Source organism: Chlorocebus sabaeus, chromosome X (assembly GCF_047675955.1).
Source record: "Chlorocebus sabaeus isolate Y175 chromosome X, mChlSab1.0.hap1, whole genome shotgun sequence".
In the NCBI taxonomy this organism is placed as follows: Eukaryota; Metazoa; Chordata; class Mammalia; order Primates; family Cercopithecidae; genus Chlorocebus; species Chlorocebus sabaeus.
This window is the reverse complement of record NC_132933.1, coordinates 51,827,481-51,850,523: the sequence shown is the minus strand read 5'-3', so window position 1 is coordinate 51,850,523 and position 23,043 is coordinate 51,827,481. Positions and strand designations below refer to the sequence as shown.

Sequence of the window (23,043 nt, the reverse complement as noted above, 5' to 3'; positions counted from 1 at the left end):
AGAGAATCAATTGAACTGAAGGTGGAGGTTGCAGTGAGCGGAGATCGCACCACTGCCCTCCAGGCTGGGCAACAGGCGAGAATCCGTCTCAAATAATAATAATAATAATAACAACAACAACATAAAATATCAAGTGTTGGAAAAAATGTACAGAAACAGGCACTCTCATACATAGCTTGTAGGTGTGTATGAAATTCAATTCCACTTCTAGAAAATGAAATAAAAAGATAAAAATAACCAAAGTGCACAGATTTTCTTAAAGAGAAGAACAAAATTTTACTTCTAGGAAATTATCATAAGGAAAAGAATAAAAAAAGTACAGAAAGATGTATGCAATATTGTTCCTCTCAACATGGTTTATACTATCAAGCACTTGCAGACAAACTGAATGTGTAATAATGGGAGATTAGTTAAACAAATTACAATACATCCATAATAGGGAATACCATGCAGTCATTAAAATCATGTTATTAGAGAATATCTATTGCCATGAGGAACAGTTTCCCACGTATCGTTACATTGAAAAAGTAGGTTACAAAGCAAGATGTGTACTATGAGTCTATGTTTTAAATGTATAACATATATAAGTGTATGTGTATGTGTTCTTAGTGAAGAAAAACATCTGTTTTCCAGGTTTAGTAAGTCTAGGTACACCAATATGTTAATAGTTGTTTTAACTGGGTAACAGGATTATGCATCATTTTAATCTTTTTGTGTTTTTTATATATTCCAGAGTTTCTATAATAAATATGCAATTCTCTTGCGATCAAGAAAATACCAAAAATGGTCAGATACAGTGGGTGGCTCACTCCTGTAATCTCCGCACTTTGGGAGACTGAGGCAGGCGGATCACTTGAAGCCAGGAGTTTGAGACCAGTCTGGCCAACATGGTGAAACCCCATCTCTACTAAAAAAATATGAAAAGTTAGCCAGGCATGGTGTTGCACACCTGTACTTCCAGCTACTTGGGAGGCTGAGGCATGAGAATTGCTTGAACTCAAGAGATGAAGGTTGCAGTGAGCCAAGATGGCACCAATGCACTCCAGCCTGGGTAACAGAGCGAGATTCTGTCTAAAAAAAGAAAAAGAAAGAAAAAAAGAAAATACTGAAATTGATATATATTTTTTAAAAGTGAACTCAAAAGTCAGTAGGTTTTATGCCTCTTGCTCTGGAAAGTGAGAGGAGAATGAATAGTAGGTATTAAAGAATATCATGTGACTCAGAGCCCTAGGATTCTGGCATTCAGACTTACTCAAGCCTCTAAATCTGATCCTGGTAACTGAGGGAATAAAACCAATGATCTCTGATCAGTTTGAAAACTTGATATAGCATCATTTAAAAGTTTGTGTTAACAAATTTTCCAGGTTTAGTGAGATGTTCTGAATCTGAAAGAAAGAAGCTAAGCTTCTTTGTAACCAATGTGGTAGAGTGAAGATTTTTTAAAGGAAATTTGACTGTGTTCCACATTGCACAGCATCACCAGTCTATTTACAGAGAATTTAAATGTTGCAAATTTCTTCAAATCTGCTGTTCCCCGTCTCAGACATTGGTCCCTTCTTACCGGAATCTGTCTTTCAGGAGGAGGATTTTTTTCAGGAACCACTGTTTCAACGCAAGTGATCTTCTCAACGTCTATTGAACCCTTCTTACTGCCTCTTCTCTGAGAAATAGAATGAGGAAGAAAACGGAGAAAGATTAAGAGGTATTAAGCAACCAGATGATTAGATTTTGTTATCTAATCATTCAACGTAGTGAGGTGGCACGCACAGGCTACATCAGGACCTGTCATGTGGGGAAGAAAAAAATATCCTTCCAGATCTATAAATCTAATCTTTGACTACCAAATGGAGGGCAAATACCATGGAAGAGTGAATGACTGTATGTGCCTTACTCATAGGAAGTAAGGAAGCAATTTCCAACTCTTCGATTTCATTCTCAATAATCATTTCATGAGTGCTCATCAATTCCAAGATTCCACGGTAATATTTTCCTTCTGGCTTCTTAGGACCTTTGACTTGCCGGCTTTAGCTAGTTATAGGCTAGGAAATACTTCGCTGAATTTGAAGGGACTTAGGTCCATTCTACCCCCCTCCTCCTACCAATGAAAATTTACCTCTTCCCCAAGAAAGATCTAAGGCCAAGTCCTTGACATCTTGAAACTCAGGTTTCATAGTCGAGAAACTTACCCCACGTTCAAAGTCATACTCATAGTAGGAGAGTTTGTGCACGGTCAAGAGAAACAGGCGCTTCTTGAAGTTTAGAGGTGATGTTTTCTTTTTCTGTTGGGATCGCTTCAGAAAGATGCTCTCCAGAATCACTGCAGCCATAGCTTCTTCTTTCTGGAGCTCACCTGTGTGCTGTTGATAATGAAAGTTCCTGAGGACCCAGGACATTAATCCTCATCCCTCTTGGTTCCCCCTCAGCCTAGCTACCTAGTTTCAAATGGAACAAAAATGTGCACAGCTCACAAAATAATTTCTTTCTACCACCCTCCTCCCACAGCCCCCAGCTCTGTCAGGTTTTAGGTATAATGGATGCACACTGAATTAGGGAGATTGGTTCGATGTTGTGAGCTCATATAAACTGGGTTCTTATATAAGGCAATGGAATGCTCTAGATGTTAAATGGCACACACCTGTGTGCTTAGTAAGGTGTAGAGGTAGCTTTACACTATTCACCTTTATATGATATGTGTAGAATCTGTGAAAAGCAAGTATCTGTGCAGCTGTTGATCTTGATATACCCAGAAGGGATAATGCAGGTGCCAGAACTCCACTGAGGCAAATATTGGACTTTCAGTTCCCAATTTCCTAGACAGTGAATGTAATTTTTCAAACATTGTCCCACTGGGGTCTGTAACCAAGGGAACTAATAAGGATATGGAGGCTGCACCTGCAGTTATGGACACACACTAACTGCTGCCCAACTGATTTTGCCCACACCCACTGACAGAGCTACAAAGGATAGAAGCTTTGTTCTAAAGTTGAAAACATATATATATATATTTTTTGGTGTGTGTGTGTGTGGGAGGGGGGTAGTTGTTGTTTTCTGACCTTTTCCCCATTTAGCTTAAATTAGTTCTTTTAGACAGCATCAGGCAAAATTGATGCAACTAACTGTCTTACTGATATAAATGCCACCTCTGTTCATTTATGAAACGCAACTCATTTAGCCTCCCCAAACCTACAATACTCCAGAAGGATTCAATTTAGGTAACTGAAACACAGAAAGACAAATAAAATCCCCAAAGTCACCATTGGCTTTTTTATTCACACCAAGCAACACTTCATATCAGTTATTCACTTACAGTTTATGCACAATGTTATATTATTACTAATTCCGAACTTTCGTTGGAAAGATAAAGTGAAAACAAATGCTGTCATAAAAATAGAACACTAGGCCGGGCTTGGTGGCTCACATCTGTAATCCCAGCACTTTGGGAGGCCGAGGCTGGCGGATCACCTGTGAGGTCAGCAGTTCCAGACCAGTCTGGCCAACGTGGCAAAACTCCATCTCTACTAAAAATACAAAAATTAGCTGGGCGTAGTGGCAGGTGCCTGTAATCCCAGCTACTTGGGAGGCTGAGGCAGGAGAATCACTTGAACCCGGGAGGTGGAGGTTGCAGTGAGCCGAGAGTGTGCCATTATGCTCCAGTCTGGGCAACAAGAGCATAACTCCGTCTCAAAAAACAAAACCAAAAACAACAACAAAAAAACACTAAGTAAGTAATGAAAAAACCACCAGCCCTCCACTCAAGTTTTATTAGAGGTAGGGATTTTTCCTATGGCGGGGTGGGGGGTGGGATTTTTTTTTTTTTTTTTTCAGTAACTCCTTATGCTTTTGGTGGCACCGTGGAAGAAGAATGAATAAAGTCAGCAGGTTTTTTTTTTTTTCTACTTTTTAAGCAGATTATTGCTCACACTAGGAAAGCAAGGGAGTGAATTTTATGAAAGCCTGGGGGCTATCCACACTGTTATTTTGCTCTTTCCTGTGGTGTAGGAGGTTCTATTCTCATGCTGGGGAGATGAAAATAGGTCAAAGGAACACCAGGGGTGTTCTGGACGATCGCTTTGCCACTTATCTACCATGTGTATGCCACCATCTTCTGGAGGTGGATTAATTCAGTATTTTGTAAATTAGATTTTGAGAAAAATTGGGCAAGAGTGCAAACCTTTCCCTCCACTCTGCCACACACCCTGACTCCCTGGTTTAAATGGTCTCTCACTGGAGTGACAAATTGATGAGTTTACAATCAGCCCTTTCCAACACTCAGTTTTAGCTCTAACCTCAAAGAGGTTCATTTTAACATTACAATTATGCATTTACTCAGGAGTAGTGGTAACCAAATAATACTACTCTATTCTCTGGAACTACCAACTCATTGAGATCCCTGTAATCATACCACAGTCGTTCTTGTGGCAAATTATAATTAAGTACCTCTTCACAATCAAAGACTCAAATTACAGGATAAAAAACAAAACCCTAAACAAATTGAGTACCATGACCAGTAAATGGGGGTCAGAAGCATCCCAACAAACCACGTCTGGTGTACTTCTCTTAGTTGAATAGATCGCAGGCAGCATTTTACCTTTAGTTTTGTTGCAGGCTCTTAGTGGATACATTCCCTGCTTAGATCCACCATCTGTTTCATTCTTGGCCCCTGCTCTTACTTCCTATAAGACAGGTCCTTCTGGAAGCTGCCTCTACTCTTTTTCTGTTTTAGAATAAATCCAGTTTGTACAAGAGGAAGTCTTCCTTTCTCTCAAGTATCTGTATTGGGGCAGGGTTTGGTGCTGGTCTGACTATGAGGAAGTAAGCAAGTCTCTCACTAGCCATCGCCCCTCTGAGCAAAAGGTGAAATGGCCTCCACCTCTAGATCATTGAGCTAGAGGTCTACCAGAATTGCCATGATTTGGTATCACGTTCTTTGACTGCTTTTCTCCTATTTTTTGTGATCCAGTCCAGACTCACACAGCCTGAAAATGTGGTAGCTCTTCCTTAGACGCCACTGATCCATCACTCAATAATGTGAAAGGAAACGGATCCATCTTTGAGTCCTCCAGAAGGCTGATGTGTAACACACAGCTCTGAGTTAAAAAGTAGTTAGAGGGTAAAGTTTCTGTGGGTACTTATTGTTAAAGGCCTCATTTTTTTTTTTTTTTTTTTGAGATGGAGTATTGCTTTGTTGCCCAGTCTGGAGCACAGTGGTGCAATCTTGGCTCACTGCAACCTCCACCTCCTGGGTTCAAGCAATTCTCCTGCCTCAGCCTCCAAAGTGCCACCATGCCTGACTAATTTTTGTATTTTTAGTAGAGGTAGGGTTTCCCCATGTTGGCCAGGCTGGTCTTGAACTCCTGACCTCAGGTGACCTGCCCACCTTGGCCTCCCAAAGTGCCGGAATTACAGGTATAAGCCACCGTGCCCGGCCAGTAAAGGCCCCATTTTTTTAAAAAAACAATTTCAGTAGCCTACAGAGTCAGTTTGACCACAAAATATGCACAATGATGGCCGACCCTGAGCTCCACTCGGGGTGAAGGGTGGAAATGGAAGTCACATGAGTGTCTCAAACACACACACACATACACACACACACACACACACACAACTGTTGTTCATAGAAAGAAAGAAATGGGGGAGGAGAAATAATAGACACACAGCTCTTCATTTAAAATATAAAGTTCCAGTGTTATAATGTTCTCTTTATTAAACTATAAATGCAAGGATTTTTACATGGCCACCTTTTGCAGCCTCCTAGCTCCCTATGGAGCAGCAGAATTCAGAAAGACGAAGCTTATTAACAAGAGTTCAGCCATCATACGAACTGCACTGTGCCAAAGAATTAATAGAAATAGCACTTGCAGAATCAGTAAACTAAGCCATCTTGGGCTCTTATCTTTGCTCGTAAGATAAAATACTATTAAGAATAATAAGGCCAGGTGTGGTGGCTCACGCCCGTAATCCCAGCACTTTGGGAGGCCAAGGCTGGCGGATCACTTGAGGTCAGGAGTTAGAGACCAGCCTGGCCAACATTGTGAAATCCCGTCTCTACTAAAAATACAAAAAATTAGCTGGGCATGGTGACAGGCACCTGTAATCCCAGCAACTTGGGAGGCTGAGGCAGGAAAATCGCTTGAACCCAGGAGGTGGAGGTTGCAGTGAGCCAAGATCGTGATACTGCACTCCAGCCTGGAGTCTCAAAAAAAAAAAAGAAGAAGAAGAAGAAGAATACCAGAGCAAAATTCAGAAAACTACACAGCCAGCCTATGATTGGGAAGAGTCTATGAGATATGACTTAAAATAACCAGTCAACTGTACTTCAAATAACTACTTAGCCAAAATATCCAAGAAGTAGTGTTTTCTCTTGATCTCTCCTTGAAACTACTACTCATTTGGTTAGGAAGATTCTGGCCATTCCCTGTCTTTCCTTAGGGGGATGGAATGGAACTTCTGCTCCTTTCGGTGACTTCTACCTGTCAGGTATTTTACAGGTATTATTTCATTTATTCCTCACAACAAACAGATGAGGAAACTGACACTCACAGAGGTTATGTGACTTGTCCAACCTCATCCATCTACAGCTCTTGGTATATCATCTATAGCCCTTGCTCTTTTTGTGGTGTTTCATTGCCTACTGGAGGGATTTTTGTTTGTTTATTTGTTTTTTGGTCTTTGATGAGGTTGATGCTATCTGCCTTGGGGCTATCATCAAAGAGCAGTTGGGACAAACTCCTCTCCATTTTCTAGGAATGTTCAGCAAGAGAGGAAATGGTGGTAAATACAGGAGATAAGAGAGTATTTAAGATCCTAAGCTCTTTCCTCTGCAGTATTCCTCCAGGCTGGTAAGGATGATCTGTCCCTGTTAACTGTCAATTATATTTTTTTCCACATGAGAACTCTTCTTAGTCTTTCCAGGTTTTCTTACATTTTCTCTCTTTAAATCATGCCCAAGGAGATTCTGTCTAACTAGTGAATTTCTAGAGTCGCTTGTTTCCTTTCCTGGATGTTTCATTGTTGATGGAACGAAAGCACAGTGTTTAGGTGGAACATCCACCCTTCTCTGTCCCTAGGGTTCTTATTGCTTACTGTGAATATAAAACTTTGATCAAATATACCTTCTATTTTTTTGAGACAGGGTCTCACTTTATCGCTTAGGATGGAGTGCAGTGGCAGGATCACCACTCACTGCAGCCTCCACCTCCCAGGCTCAAGCGATTGTCCTACCTCAGCCTCTCAAGTAGCGAGGACTACAGGTGTGCACTACCACACCCAGCTAATTTTTAAATTTTTTTTAGAGACACGGGTCTCACTTTGTTGCCTAGGCTAGTCCCAAACTCCTGGATGCAAGTGATCTTCTTGCCTCAGCCTTCCAAAGTGTGGGGATTATAGGTGTGAGCTGCCACACGTAGCCTCAAATATACTTTGTTTTATATTATGAAATATTTCAAATAGAAAGTACAGAGTCTATAACATTACAATCATGGACTCACCGCTTAGCTCTACAAAATCCTAACATTGTGCCATATTGCCTGAGGTGTTAAGAACTGAAATACCATCTATATAATCAAGACCCCTTTATGTACTCCAAAATCTTAGTCTTCTCCCTCCTCAGAGATTACCAGTATCTTGAATTTGGTGTTTATCATTCCTAAGTATGTTTTCATATTATTATTACAGATGTAAGTATCTGTAAAAGATATATAGTATTGGTTTACATGTTTAAAATTTACATATGGCCAGGTGCGGTAGCTCACGCCTGTAATCCCAACACTTTGGGAGGCTGAGGTGGGTGGACGGCAAGGTCAGGAGTTTGAGAGCAGCCAGCCTGACCAACATGGTGAAATCCTGTCTCTACTAAAAATACAAAAACTAGCTGGGCCAACGCTACTCTCCCAGCTACTCAGGAGGCTGAGGCGGGAGAATCGCTTGAACCCGGCAGACGGAGGTTGCAGTGAGTCCAGATCACGCCATTGCACTCCAACCTGGGCAACAAGAGTGAAACTCCATCGCAAAAAAAAAAAAAAAATTTATATATATATATGGTACACATTCTTCAGCAACTTGCTTTTTTCCCCCTCAATATAATATGTTAGGTTTTATTTATCTGGGTAGTTCTACTTCATATGTTTTAATTCATTTTTATATGCATAAAATATTCTGTATGATTAATACCTTCCGATTTATTCATTCTCCTGTTGATGGACTTTAGGTTGTTTGTTTTCAATGATAAACCATGCTGCTGTGAACATTATTGTGATTTTTTTAATCTCAGAATGAATTCTCAGTTACTTAGACAAAGTGGCAAACCCAGGTCTAGCTTATCTGTTGGACTACGCACATTGCATCATTCCTTCTTGCCTTTTCAGTCCTGTCTTCCCAATGCTTCACTATGAAATGTGGTAGAATTATCAACTATCTCTAGTGGGAGCCTAAATTTGGCCTACAGAAAATCTCTTCCCAGTCCCAAGAAGCATCCTTCAGGTTCTAACTGAGATTTCAATTGAGAATTCCTTGGCCTTGCGACCAGAAGAGAAGTCTTCTTTAAATATCATAACTGGCCAGTCGCGGTGGGTCACACCTGTAATCCCAGCACTTTGGGAGGCCAAAGCAGGTGGATCCACGAGGTCAGGAGTTCGAGGCCAGCCTGACCAACATGGTGAAACTCCGTCTCTGCTAAAAATACAAAAATTAGCCAGGCATGGTGGTGTGCGCCTGTAATTCCAGCTTCTCAGGAGGCTCAGGCAGGAGAATCGCTTGAACCCAGGAGGTGGAGGTTGCAGTGAGCCAAAATTGTGCCACTGCACTCCAGCCTGGGTGACAGAGTGAGACTCCATCTCAAAAAAAAAAAAAAAAAAAGAAAAAGAAAAAAAGTCATAACCACAGCAACAAAGCAACCTAATTAATCTTGTTAAATTCCCAAGATGCTTTTGTTCGGGCCCCAGTGAAACCTAATTATTTTATGATAAGCTTCATAGTCAGGGCTACAGGGGACCAAATTTGTGATGAAGGCATCAAGCCAAAGTCAATTTTCTGGCTGCATGCTAACCAGGGAAACTCTCCTGCTGTAGTCATTTACAGGAGGCCGTAGGGCTCTCTGGTTCTTCCATAGCAGTTCATGTTTTATTTATTTATTTATTTATTTATTTTCGAGACAAAGTCTCGCTCTGTCATCCAGGCTTCAGTACAGTAGTGCAATCTTGGTTCACTGCAATCTCTACCTCCAAGTTTCAAGCAATTCTCGTGCCTCAACCTCCTGAGTAGCTGGGATTACAGCCGCACACCATGACGCCTGCTGCGGCCTCCCAAAATGCTGGGATTACAGTCTTGAGCCACCGCACCTGGCCTTATGTTTTTATCATTTTACATTTTTCTTCTGTGGTTTTGGAAACTTCTAGGTCTCTGTGATTCATCATCTCTTTTTGTCTTGCACTAGCGACAATATATTCTGGCCAACTGATGATGGAAGGAGAGCCAGAGAGCCAATCTGCAAGTTTATAGTCAGTGCCAGATCAGATTGGTGGTAATACTTTCAATATTTTCCCTCTGCTCTGAAGGTGACTGCTGGGGTGTCTGTCTTTCACTCTGGACTTGTGTGCCCCTTTGGCCTTCTTTTTCAACCTAGTTTTTGTTTTCCTTGGCTTAAACATTTTATTTATTTTTTCCATCGATATCAAAATAACACATGCAGCTGGGTGCAGTGGTGTGCACCTGTAGTCCCAGCTACTTAGGAGGCTGATATGGGAGGATCTCTTGAGCCCAAGAGTTCAAGGTCAGCCTGAGAAACACAGGAAGACCCCTATCTCGAAACAAAACAAAATATAGTAAAATAAAACATGCATATTGTAGAAAATATGTCAAGTACAGGGATATAAAAAAGAAAAAATCAATTATAAACTCATCCAGAGGCATTAATATTTTGGCATATTTCCTTCCATTTTTTTCTGTGCATGTTTCTTATAATATTTGAGATCATATTGCACAATCAGTTAATTTACCTATTTTTCGTAGCATCTATGTATGTATGTATGTATGTATGTATGTATCTATTTATCTATCTATCCATCCATTCAAGGTACCTTTTCCCAAAAAAAGATCTAAGATTCTTATTTAACATTATTCCTAATTATTTTCCCATGTTATTAGAATCTCTATACAAGCATCATTTCCCGAGTCAAAAAAGTATGTGCATTTTGCATTTTGATGCATACTGCCAAAATAGTTTCCAGAAACACTGTCCCAATTTCAGCTCCAAATAGTTTTAGAGAACCCCCTTTCTCATTATCCTTATCTCTTTTCTGGTCCATTTCTAATCATTTTTAAAACTCTGGTTTTACTGCAGACAAGTCTGTTTTGTTTTGTTTTGTTTTTTCATTGAGTCAACGATCTTAAACTCCAGTATATTCCAACCTCCAACTTGTCTAAAACTTAACTTCTCTTGACTCTAGAATTTCTTTCTTCTGGGGTGAGCTAACAGACTACAGTTTGTTTTCAGTTCAGGGAGGTAGGGCAGTGAGATCAGCTTCTCCTTGAGATTCAAATAACCAATATAATCCTAAAGATATCTTGTGAGAACTTTCTAAGAGCAGATAGAAGAGCCTGGGATTAAAGCTTCTGGGTTTCCAATGCTCTCAGATCACCCTCAGCCACTGCACATGAATCTCCATAGAAACTGAAAGTCACACGTGGCCCAATTGTTTCAGGGTCCTCAGAGGAGTTCTCCCTCCTCCTTCCCCTCCCCAGATGGCTTCATGCATAACCAAGTAGCTTTGGAGTCAAATATGTCAAGGCCTCTTTTCTAGCTTCTTGTTGAGCACTGTGTCCCTGAAAATTCTAGTCCTTCCTTATTTTCAGTAGTTACAATCAGGTCTCAGCAATCAGATCATTGCGGGAGTAGAAGCGGGTATCTGATAACTCTTTGGAGAACACCCAAACTTTGGTTTTTGAAAGCTATATCTTCCCTTTATACCTAAGTCACTTCCTGATATGGGTCTAGTCCACTGAAAGGAAACTCTATAGGAAATTTGCTCGAATGGAAATAGCAAATCATAGTGATAATTTAAAATTGCACCAATCCCCCATAAGTTGATGGAAAGTTACATTAGTTCACACCATAGGAGTTTACAAAGAATTCCAGGTTGGTTGTGGTGGCTCGTGCCTGTAATCCTAGCACTTTGGGAGGCCCAGGCAAGAAGATCACCTGAGGTTGGGATTTCGAGACCAGCCTGACCAACATGGAGAAACCCTGTCTCTACTAAAAATACAAAATTAGCTTGGTGGCGCATGCCTGTAATCCCAGCTACTTGGGAGGCTGAGGCAGGAGAATCGATTGAACCTGGGAGGCAGAGGTTGTGGTGAGCCAAGATCGTGCCATTGCACTCCAGCCTGGGCAACACGAGCAAAACTTCGTGTCAAAAAAAAAAAAAAAAAGAATTCCAAACAAAAACATCAACAGCCATATGCAATGGAAATTTGGACTTCAACACAAGCAAGCAGTTTAAATAGTTTGAATATAAAAGGAATCAGAATAGAATAGGGCAAGCCCTAAGGGACACTGTTTGGGTATAATGCTTTAGGTTGCCATGAGCAAAGATGACAGCCACTGAGCTGTGTAGACCCCCCATAGCCGCTGGGCTTTGCTGCTGCCCTGCCTCTAGACCTGCATGGCATGAGATAGAGACTTTCAGCTTTGAGAGCTAGGTGGCCAAGAAATTGGTTCATTTGGAGACTGGGCAACTTATCCAAGGATGTCTTGATTGGGGTCACCAATCACTTTTATTCTAAATGTCCTATAATTTGCTCTAGGTAGGCCCTCTGGGGGACATTGGCAGGTCTGAGGCAGAGTAAAAATTATAGCAAATACTGAGATCCAGCACTTACCATTGCCAGGCCCAGTTCTAAATGCTTTACATGTATTTGCACATTTACTGCTCACAACCACCTTATGGGGAAGGTACTAGGCAGGCAGGGAGGAGGAAAGGGAAAGGGAAAGGAAAAGGGAAAAGAGCAGGGGAAGAAAGGAGCAAGAAAAAGTCAATGTAATTCGGCAATTATTTATTAAGTGCTAACTGTATGTCAGAGTCTATGGTAATCAACAGAACAGAGGAGGGTATAGTGAAGAAGGGATATAGGTAGAGAAAGGAGGACGAGTGGGAAGAGGAGGAGGTTGGAGAGGAGAAAAGGAAAGGGGAAATAATGAAGACAAGAGACAAGCAAGCCATGCACATGGAGGGCAATGATAAGAGGAGAAACCTTTGCCAGAACCTGAGGGGTTGGCCGCACTGTCCGGGCTGAGGCAGAGGCTGCTTTCTCCTGGCCCAGTCTTTTACCCATTGTTACCACGAGGTTGGGACAGCTTTCACACAGTCCTTTCAACAAGCCGGCTCTGATCCTGGCAACATTTGGCCTGGTACAGCTCAAGGCAGGTAGCCTACACCCTGGCCTAGCCGGGCCTTTCCCTAGCTCACAAAGGTCAACTGCATAATGTGGAGTGTGAGCTTTTACCATGTTCTCAGAGAATCTGCCTCATAGTATTTCTTTTTCTAAGGGCTTCATTGACCCATGTATCCCTATTGAGTCTTCAAGCACTATTTGACAGAAGGGCTTGTTTTTATGTGACTGCTCCCTGCAATATTACTTTTCCACTAAGTTTGCCAGAGGTACCCCTTTCTAACATTTGCTACCTGTTCGGATGGTCACCTCATGTCACATTTTTCTCTTCCTGTTCACCCCACCCATAGCTCTTGTCGGAAAGGACCTTTTCGGCCTGTCTAATCACCAGACGGGACTGCCAGGGCCTTGTGCTGATGACACTCCCACCCTCCGTCAGCCTCCTCTGCTAGCTGATAAATGGCACCAGCCATGCTGTCTCTCTGTTTTTTAGGGGTCCCAAGAAAGGTACATTGCTGCTGCTGCCCAGCCCCTGCCATACCCCAGACCCACCTCAGTCCTGACTTAATGCAGGTAGCTTCCCAGATGCATTGAGATGCCAGGACTTGGAAGGTGGGACTCGATCGCAGCAGACACTGGCCCTGGAGACATATTCTTACAGTCCAGAGAGGAAGGACAGTCTGAGCAAACCCCACCCTTTCACAGCCACTCAGTTCCCTTTTTTTGTTTCCTGACCTAAACCAATGTCTTTTTTTCTTCTCAGCAGCATGCTATCTGGTTCCCTGCTGCCGTCCCTATTCCACCCCCTCAACTGTCCCCGCCCTTCATTTGCTTGGGACCTCTGACACTACTATCTTGAGTCTGTCTCTGAAAGAACCTTTCTCAACATGACTGGGGCCACTGAGACTCTAGATGAGGCTGGCCTGAGCAGACAGATCATCAAGCTATCCTCCTAGAGGTAAAGGGACAACATACTTGAAGTACTATGAAGACAGTCAGCACAGGGAGAGGGGCTTACAGAAAAGAGGAGAGATGCTGGGGGCTGGCAGACACAGAGCAAAGAGATTGGCCAGGAAGAGTGTTTTCGAGTCTCCTGTCCTCCGGGGCAGAGGAGTCTCAGGGACACACAGTTGAACTTGATAGTGAAGGGACCCCAAAGGACAGAGCCAGACAGAGGTAGAGACAAGACTTCCCCCTGCTGAGTCATTTTCTAAGAAAGCATTTTTCCCCTACAGATAAAAATGTCGGAATATAAGCCCACAGAAATACTTGTGCCCTTCCCCATTTTCTGTGGATGTTGATTTTCTTCTTTTAAGATTCAGCCTCAGGGATTATCTCTCAATGTACACCTTTCTCTTGAGTCGTGTAAACCCGTAAAGCAGACTAGTGTCACTTGAAGCCTGGAGGTTTTCTCAGGGGCCCCCTACTTTATGCTCCAACTGCAATGTTTCCCCCAGGGATTCTTCTAGGAAATGCAGCCAGTATTGAATGTAGACCATGACACTGGAGCCCCTGCTGACTGATCTGCCTGCCCACCTTGACATCTTGGGCACTACCATATTTCCTTGCCCCAAGGCACTGTATCCTAGTGTAGAAACAGATCACAGGTCCCACTACAAGTTCATCCGAGCTTTTAAGTCAACAGGACCTTATTTTATTTTCTTTATTTCGTCTAAAAAACAAACAAACAAGCAAACAAAAAAATGGGATACATGTGCAGAAGGTGCAGGTTTGTTACATAGGTATACGTGTGCTGTGGTGATTTGCTGCACCTATTGACCCATCCTCTAAGATCCCTCCCCTCACCCCCAACCCCCAACAGGCCTTGGGACCTTTTTTTTTTTTTTTTTTTTTCCAGACAGGGTCTTGTTCTGAAGCCCAGGCTAGAGTGCAGCGGCATGATCATGGCTCACTGCAGCCTCTGTCTCCTGGGCTCAAGCGATCCTCTCACCTCAGCCTCCCTAGTACCTGGGACTAGAGGCACACATCACTGTGCTGGGCTAATGTTTGTATTTTTTGTAGAGGTGGGGTTTCACTATGTTGCCCAGGCTGGTCTCAAACTCGTGGACTCAAGCGATCCTCCTGCTTCAGCCTCCCAAAATACAGGGATTACAGGGGTGAGCCACCTCTTCCGGTCACCAACAGGACTTTAAATAAAAACATTTAAAGTATTTGTAGACTGATGATATAGTGGTTGATCCTCACATTTGCACAAGATAGATGGACAGCATGTGTTGTATGATTGCCTTACTTTATTGACAACTTCTATCCTTTTGCTAGTCACCCCCAATAGCTGCTCCACTCACCTGCCTGAGGATTGGTCACAGGCATTCACCTTCCCTCCTCTTTTCTTCATCTTATGTCACTTGTTGTCACATGCCCCGTCCCTTCTCAAGGTCCATCTTGGGGTGGGGACTGGGAGGTGACAGGCATCCAGTGGGAGAGCTAAACAAGAGAGAGAGAGGAGCACAAGGGAAAAGAGCAAGTAGACGTAGGCTCTTCTTCACCCTCTGCCCACGACCACTCCCCTAGCACACTCATCCATACTGACAGGAGGACTGTACTCAGATAGCACAAATGAACAGCTGAGTGTCACCTGAACAGATTCCCAATGCGATATAAGATTCTATTCTTGGTGCTATCCTGTTCAACATTTTTGTTGATGATCTTTGAGGAAAATACAAAAAGTAGCCCAGTTAGTTTATGAATGGTGCAAGGCTCTGTGTGCTAGACTGGATGATGGAAGAGGGCAATTAGTTTCCAAAAAGATCTTGATCACCTGGTGTGAGAAGCCAAATTCCACAAAGTGTATTTTACCGGGGCTAAAGGTGATGTCTCACAATTGGGCCCCAAATTTGAACTTCAAATGACTCCAGGAGAAAGTGGAGTAGCAGTAGCATTTGTGAAAATGGTTCAGGGGTTTTTCTGATAGTAATCAAAAGGCATGCCATGTCAGTTAACATGGCTTCCAGAAAAGCCAACGTGACATTGAGGCTTCCTTACAGAAGTAAAATATCTAGACAGAGGAAGGTAACATGCCACCTACTCTGCAAAGCCAGACCACACCTAGAGTCCTGAGTGCCTCATCTTAGGGGAAATTAATGAGCAGGAACATGTCCAAAACAGAGAACAGCTCAAGTGATCCTCCCACCTCAGTGTCAGCATTGGTGTACAAACTTTCACTTAAAGGATGTATAAGTTCTGGGGATCTAATGTACAATATAGTGACCATAGTTAATAACATTGTATTATTGAAATTTGATAAGAGAGCAGATTTTAAGTGTCCTCACCTCCCCTATGGTAACTATGGATGGTGATGGATGATAAATATGTTAATCAATTTGACTGTGGTAATCATTACACAGTGTATACACATATCAAATCATCATGTTGTACACCTTGAATATAAACAATTTTTGTCAATTAAATTTTTTTAAGTAAGCAAAAACAAGCAAAAACCCCACAAAGCCATGTAATACAGGTATGATAGAAAGAACTAAGGTTGATTAAATGAAGAGGGGCCATGTTCATGGCCTTCATATTTCTATGTTACTAACATAAACCCCTAAAGGCCGGTGAGACTGCTTAAGAATCTGGAAAGAAAAAGAAAATGCTGGAAGTTTGGCAAAGAAACTTTCAGGAAATGTAGCAGGTAGTGGTAATATTTTTATTATCTCATTCCCAGAGACCACCCAACAAAAAAGGGGGTGATCAGAGTGTCAGGTCAGGTCCCACGCGTGTTCCTGGAGGGTTGTGCAAGCAAGATACCCCAGACTGTCATGGTTCGTCAGTCCCTACTCCACTGCCACCTCCTCCTGTGTCTCAGCCCAATTCTGTCTCCTCACCATCCTCTACACTGCAGATGCCCCTGCTTCCTTGGTATGATGTAGTGGTTAAGTGCAAGGCTGTAGTGTTAGACTACCTAGGATCAAATTCCAGTTCCACAAAAAAATAACAACCTGTGTGACTTCAGGTAAGTAAACTTAACATCTCTTGTGCCTTAGTGTCCTCACCTGTTAAATACTAATACTGGTACATACCTCCTGGGGTTGCTGTCAGGATTAAACGGGGTAGTATGTAAGGTGGTTAGGAGAATGCCTGGCATATAGTAACTGCGCCATATATACACACACACACACACACACACACACACACACACATATATATATATATATAAGCTATTATAATCACCAGGCCACAACAGCAGTATTTTATAATGTTAAAGGAACCCAGGTTCTAGAGTCAGTCTACCCGGGTTTGTATCCTAGATTCACTAAATACTGTTGACATTGGTAAAATCGTTTAACATCCTACGACCTCAATTTCTTAACCTGTAAAATGGGAATAATAGTACCACCTGTCTCCTAGAATTACTGTGAGAATTGTATGACACAATCTATTTAAAATGTTTAGCACCCTGCAGTCTTTCTATGCTGGACTCTCTTGAAACCTAGTATATGCCTTCTGCCAGGTCTGCAAGGAAGGGAAGAGCCACTGGATACTTTCTACTTCTAGGCTTGATGATTGCTATTACAGGAGCCGAACAATTTCATTGTCACTTTTCAGAACCTAGAGCAGCTGACTTACTCCCTCAACAGAAGGGTGCTGCTTTAACGCCAATCATTGTTCCTTTTCTTCAAAGTACTTAGTTCATAATTGTACATTTATAAGCCTATTAGATTACTGTATCCCTCCCCCTGAACAGTGCCTGACACATAATGGGCATCTAATGACCATTTGTTGAATGGACCAACTGGCCATGTGATTGATGAACTGGAGCAATTGGCTCCCTCCAGGCCTTCATTGAATCAGCAGTTTGCTGCGAAAGGTGTTCCCAGTGACCTTGAGGTGGAACAGGAATGGAACATGGAGGTGGAGGACCCCTCCTTTCGACCCTAGTCCTGGCTTCCCTCGGGGACGGGGAGGCCAGAGGATCTGGGAAAAACACTGCTCCCTTCACTGAACGCCACTATGTACCAGCGTCCACCAAAAGAGATAAAGTGACGAAACGCTGCAAAGCTGCGGGGCGGAAGTTGGGGTGAGTGGACCACCCTTTAGGCGGAGTCCTTCCTTAAGCTCCCGCCCGCGGCTCGGAACTGAGTCCTCTCAGCAGCCGGAGGGCGCTGCGCCGAGCCTTACACTCTATGATTGCTCCTACCGACTCCCATGAGGAAGTGCGATCGGGAACCTCCTATATACTTCCGTTTGCGGCGCGGCTTCTTTCTTTCTTCCCGTGCCGGTATCGCTCTCGCAAGCATGGTAGGACCTGCTGGTGGGGCCGAGTAACATCCAGCGTAATCTTTCCCCCCTTCGTCGCCGGTGCTGTGCCGGGATGGGTCCAGGCTCCTGTGTGGACTCGATATAGCGGAGCAACCCAATTTTGCCGGGATCAACCCTAAAGGGACTGGGCTACGGGGCCAGGAATTGAAGTGATGGGTTCAAAGAGGTAGAGTTAGCCGGGGGTGGAGTTAATAAGATCTTTTCCCTCTTTGGGGCTCGACGGAGGGAGGAAGCTCTGCTTGAAGCACATGGGGCTGACCCACCCTGTAGTCAGAGTTAGCATGTAGTGAGGAGTACTCGTGGAGTGCCTTAGCTTTAGCTGGGTGAGGTAGGGCGTTGTGCCATTGTCGTCAAATAACACTGCACATTCTGAACGGTTTCTTTACTAGGTTAACGTCCCTAAAACCCGCCGGACTTTCTGTAAGAAGTGTGGCAAGCACCAACCCCACAAAGTGACACAGTACAAGAAGGGCAAGGATTCTCTGTATGCCCAGGGTAAGATGGATTCTGCATAATTTGGTGTTAATGTGACATTTGTGTTGTAGAGTAACATACGGGTCCAGGTCTCTTCCCCCCCACGCCCGACTTGAGCGTTTATATTTCTGCTGCAAAATTAAGATAAAACCTGTAAGAATTACTTGCTGATCTTCCGTATTTTATAACAAATACCAATTCGTTTTCCCAGGAAAGCGGCGTTATGACAGGAAGCAGAGTGGCTATGGTGGGCAAACTAAGCCGATTTTCCGGAAAAAGGTGAGTGGTAATTACTGTTTGACGTTTCCCACTTAATTACAGTAAGGATGTATACTTGTCTCTAGTCCACACACTTCATGATATAGGTATAGCGTTAGTTTAGCGAAGTTTTCACAGTTGACTGCAGTGATATATCTAGTAGGTGATGGAGCTGGGAATGCAACTCAGGTCTGATTAGTCCACAATACTGCACTATTTCAGTGTTTACGATTTTGTATCCTTTCCCTTCTGAAGAGGCAAAAAATCGAGGAATGTGCCCTGCTTTCCTAAGAACTGAGGTGTGAGTACACTTGTAAATCCTTTCATTGGCCTTGCTCCTTATCTGTCGTCATGTCTGAATCCTCGACTGTTGCTTGCACTAAGTTCTGTTGTTTCTCATCACAGAAACCTGCAGTCAGCTACCTGTTCTCGTGAAGTCTTAAAACTCTTATAGAATAGCCATTTAGGCCTGTCTGCTAGCCTCCTGAATTCTGTATTCTCAGGCTGAGCGAGTTTCTGTTTATTCTCAAACCTTAGGTGATTTGGCTAACCATTAAAGTAATTAGCACGATGATTGGAATGGAGCATTCTCTCCAACACAGCATTTCTTTTGGCACTTTGCCTCTCGTGCAGTTTAGCTCCAGAAAGTATTAAGGAATGACTTTAGTGCTCATTTGGATGCAGTAAGTAGTTTGGTCTCAGGGTGGCAGAAAGAATGCTTTTTTATACCTTTTCACATTTGGATAACTTGTTTAGAAGACAGGTTCTAACTAGGTTTTGGCCTGTTAAGAACTGCAAACTAGCAGCAGTATCAGAACTCTTGCTAAAGGGGCAAGCTTATTAAGAAATTTGAGTATTTAAAAATTGAGCTACCATATGATCCAACAATCCCACTGCTGAGTATATACCCAGAAGAAAATCAGCATATCAAAGAGATATCTGCACTTCTATGTTTGTTGCAGCACTGTTTATAATAGCTAAGATTTAGAAGCAACCTTAGTGTCCATCAGGGGATGAATGAATAAAGAAAACGTACCTATATGCAGTGGCTCGTGCCTAGCACTTTGGGAGGTCGAAGTGGGTGGATCACCTGAGGTCAGGACTTCGAGACCAACCTGGCCAAGATAGTGAAACCCCTTCTCTAGTAAAAATACAAAAATTAGCTGGGCGTGTGGTGCGGGCCTGTAATCTCAGCTACCCGGGAGGCTGAGGCAGGAGAATCGCTGGAACCTGGGAGGCAGAGGCTGCAGTGAGCGGAGATCACGCTGCTGCACTCCAGCCTGGGCGACAGAGCAAGCCTCCATCTCAAAAAAGAAAAAAAAACAAGGAAAAAAGAAAATGGACCTATATGCAATGGAGTACTATTCAACCATAAAAAGAATGATATCCAGTAATTTACAACAACATGGGTGGAACTGGAGATCATTATGTTAAGTGAAATAGGCACACAAAGACAAACATCACATGTTCTCATTTGTGGGATCTAAAAATCAAAACAAGTGGACTCGAATATAGAGAGTAGAAGGATGGTTACCAGAAGCTGGGAAGGGTAGTGGGGGGAGGTAGGGATGGTTAGTGGGTACAAAAAATTAGAATGAATTAGACCAACTATTTGATAGTACGACAGGGTGACTAAAGTCAATAACTTAGTTGCATATTTTAAAGTAACTTAGAGTGTAATTGGATTGTTTGTACCTCAAAGAAAAAATGCAATAAAACTACAGTGGAGAAACCTAACAAGCACTACCTCAGCCAGGTAATCAAGGTTAACATCAACAGCCATGAGTCATGTTGATATATACCCTTGATAAGGTGTGATGAAAATGACACTAAAAAATCCATAACTCTATCTAATCATGAGAAAAACAAATCCCAAGAGGGGCATTTTACAAAATACCTGACCAGTAGTGCTGAAATTGTCAAGATCATCAAAAAGGTCTGAGAAATTGCCACAGCCAAAGGAGTCTAGAGACATGATGACTAAATGTTAGGTTGTGTCCTGGATGGGGTCCTAGAACAGAAAAAGGACATTAGGAAAATACAAGGAAATTTTTAAAAGTATGGACTTGAGTTAATAAGGCATCAGTGTTGGTTTGTTAATGAGTCATACTAATGTAAGATGAGAAACTGGTTGTAAGGTTTATGAGAACTCTGTAGCATGTTTGCAATTTTTTGGTAAATATGAAACTTGTAAACAATATTCTGTTTAGGTAAAAAGAGCAATCAAGGCCATGCGTGGTGGCTTACTAAGCACCTGTAATCCCAGCACTTTGGGAGGCCGAGGCGGGTGGATGACCTGAGGTCAGGAGATTGAGACCAGCCTGGCCAACGTGATGAAACCCCCGTCTCTAGTAAAAATAACAAAATTAGCTGGGCGTGGTGGTGGGCACCTGTTATCCCAGCTACTCAAGGAGGCTGAAACAGGAGAATTGCTTGAACCCAGGAGAAGGAGCTGAGATCACGCCATTGCACTCCAGCCTGGGCAACAAGAGCGAAACTCCGTCTCAAAAAAAAAAAAAGGAACAATCAAAAAAGTTGAGTATTAGTGGGGAGTGTAGTTTGAGTTAAATAATTCAGTTGAATGCACATAAATTCTAGGTAGGCTTAGAATTTATTGATCTTTTATAGAGACGAGGTTCTCACTGTGTTGCCCAGGCTGGTCTCAAACTCTGGGCTCAAGTGATCCTCCTGCCTCAGCCTCACAAACTGTTGGGATTAAAGAACTATGCAGAGCTGCTGAATGGCCACAAGTTCAGGGTGGCCCATTTGATAGGAATCTTTAGGATGTTTGATCTGAATGGGGTTTGGATTCAAACTGGATGACATGCCATCTTTGCTATTAGCACGTTTTCTCTTTTTATGTATATATAGATTTTTTTTTTTTTTTTGAGATGGAGTCTCGCTCTGTCTCAGGCTGGAGTGCAGTGGCTCCATCTCTGCTCACTGCAACCTCCGCTGCCTCCCGGGTTCAAGTGAGTCTCCTACCTCAGCCTCCCGAGTAGCTGGGATTATAGACGCGAGCCACCACGCTCGGCTGACTTTTCGTATTTTTAGTAGAGACAGCGTTTCACCATGTTGGTCAGGCTGGTCTCGAACTCCTGACCTTGTGATCTGCCTGCCTCGGCCTCCCAAAGTGCTGGGATTACAGGCATGAGCCACTGTGCCCAGCCTTTATTTTTTTTAGTCCTCAAGTTCTACACATTTTCTCTTAAATTCACTGATTTTTAGATTATTTTCTCCCTATGGCTTAAGAGTACACTGAGTACTATTTAAAGCAGTCATTTTTGAAGTAACTGATCTTCTGTAGTTACTTATTAAGGCTTTAATTTTTTTCCAGGCTAAAACTACAAAGAAGATTGTGCTAAGGCTTGAGTGCGTTGAGCCCAACTGCAGATCTAAGAGAATGCTGGCTATTAAAAGATGCAAGCATTTTGAACTGGGAGGAGATAAGAAGAGAAAGGTATATAATTGTGGGTGGAAGGTGCAATATTTTTCATAGCTTTATTATTTGAAAAGGTGAACATTCATTGTGGCGTAGAGCTCAGGGGTAATACTCTAAAAATACTAGATCTATAGCTAAAGGTATGTGAGATTTTCTGCTACAAGGAGGAAAGGAAGAATGAGGAAGCTTAACAGCATAGTGAACATTTTAGGAACAGATAATGTTCTTGATGGGGCAGTAGTTCATGGCAAAATACAAAACTCAACTTTTTTCTGTTCTGTTACAGGGCCAAGTGATCCAGTTCTAAGTGTCATCTTTTATTATGAAGACAATAAAATCTTGAGTTTATGTTCAGTTCATTTATTTGCCATTCATCTTTTGGGAGGGAATAAGCTAGAGCCATCAACACAGTTCCGCCTGTGGGGAAATTTATGCCTCTTCCTGGTACTACTTGTTTTGGATTGAAGCTGACTGGTTGAGTTCACATCGTATGTTGCAATTTTCTAATTTGGCACTTCAATCACTGGGGGCCTTATGAGATGCAGTTTGCCATTACGCAGTGGTTATTGGTTATGTAAGTAGACACATTTCAGGTTAATAGGGAGAAGTCAGTAACACATTCATAGTGAATATCAGATGTTTTTACTAAGAGTTAAGTCTCAGATCTTTGGTATAACAGTTAATTTAATAAAGAATTTTGGCATTGTTCTCCGGACACAGTTACGCTGTAACATATATAATACTGTCTATGGACTTGGTCTTACACTCTTAAACATTTTGACATTCCCCCTCACATTTTAAAGTAGACATATTTATGCCAAAATAACTACAAAGAACAGGTTTTCTGGCGTATGAAACTCTCTAGTGGAATTTTTTTTTTTTTTGAGACAAGGTCTCCCTCTCATGTGGACTGGAATGCCAATGGTATGGATCATAGCTTGCTACAGCTTTGAGCTTGCAGGCTCAAGTGGTCCTCCTGCCTCAGCCTCCTGAGTAGCTGGGACTAGTGGTGCCTGTCACCACACCTGACTACTTTGTTTTTGTGGTGGGGGTCTCTCTTTGTTACCCAGCTGGGCTGGAACTCTTGACCTTCAGTGAAATTCCCATCTCAGTGTTCCAAGATGTTGGGATTACAGGCGTGAGCCACCATGTCTGGCTAAACTCGGTGGAAGAGTCTTAAGAGACAAAATAACCATTCATTAAAA

General features: G+C 42.6%; 2 protein-coding genes across 2 annotated transcripts in view; one reads left to right on the top strand and one right to left on the bottom strand.

The window, feature by feature from the left end:
- The window catches only part of BTK (Bruton tyrosine kinase), a 37,028-nt gene extending 23,854 nt beyond the window's left edge, over positions 1–13,174 (bottom strand). Inside the window, exons 1-3 of the mRNA XM_007992292.3 lie at positions 12,937–13,174; positions 2,187–2,357; positions 1,562–1,660 (exon numbers count right to left, since the gene is read on the bottom strand). Of these exons, the coding sequence (XP_007990483.1) occupies positions 1,562–1,660; positions 2,187–2,327 (240 nt within the window). The 5' untranslated portion in view covers positions 2,328–2,357; positions 12,937–13,174. The remainder of the gene's footprint in view (positions 1–1,561; positions 1,661–2,186; positions 2,358–12,936) is intronic.
- A 4,339-nt stretch (positions 13,175–17,513) lies between these two features.
- RPL36A (ribosomal protein L36a) lies at positions 17,514–22,197 on the top strand. The gene is given in 6 exon segments (XM_007992296.3): positions 17,514–17,615; positions 17,617–17,643; positions 18,054–18,159; positions 18,350–18,417; positions 21,734–21,856; positions 22,125–22,197. Coding segments are annotated over 6 exon segments (432 nt in total). The 5' UTR covers positions 17,514–17,528; the 3' UTR covers positions 22,146–22,197.
- The last annotated feature ends 846 nt before the right edge of the window (positions 22,198–23,043 follow it).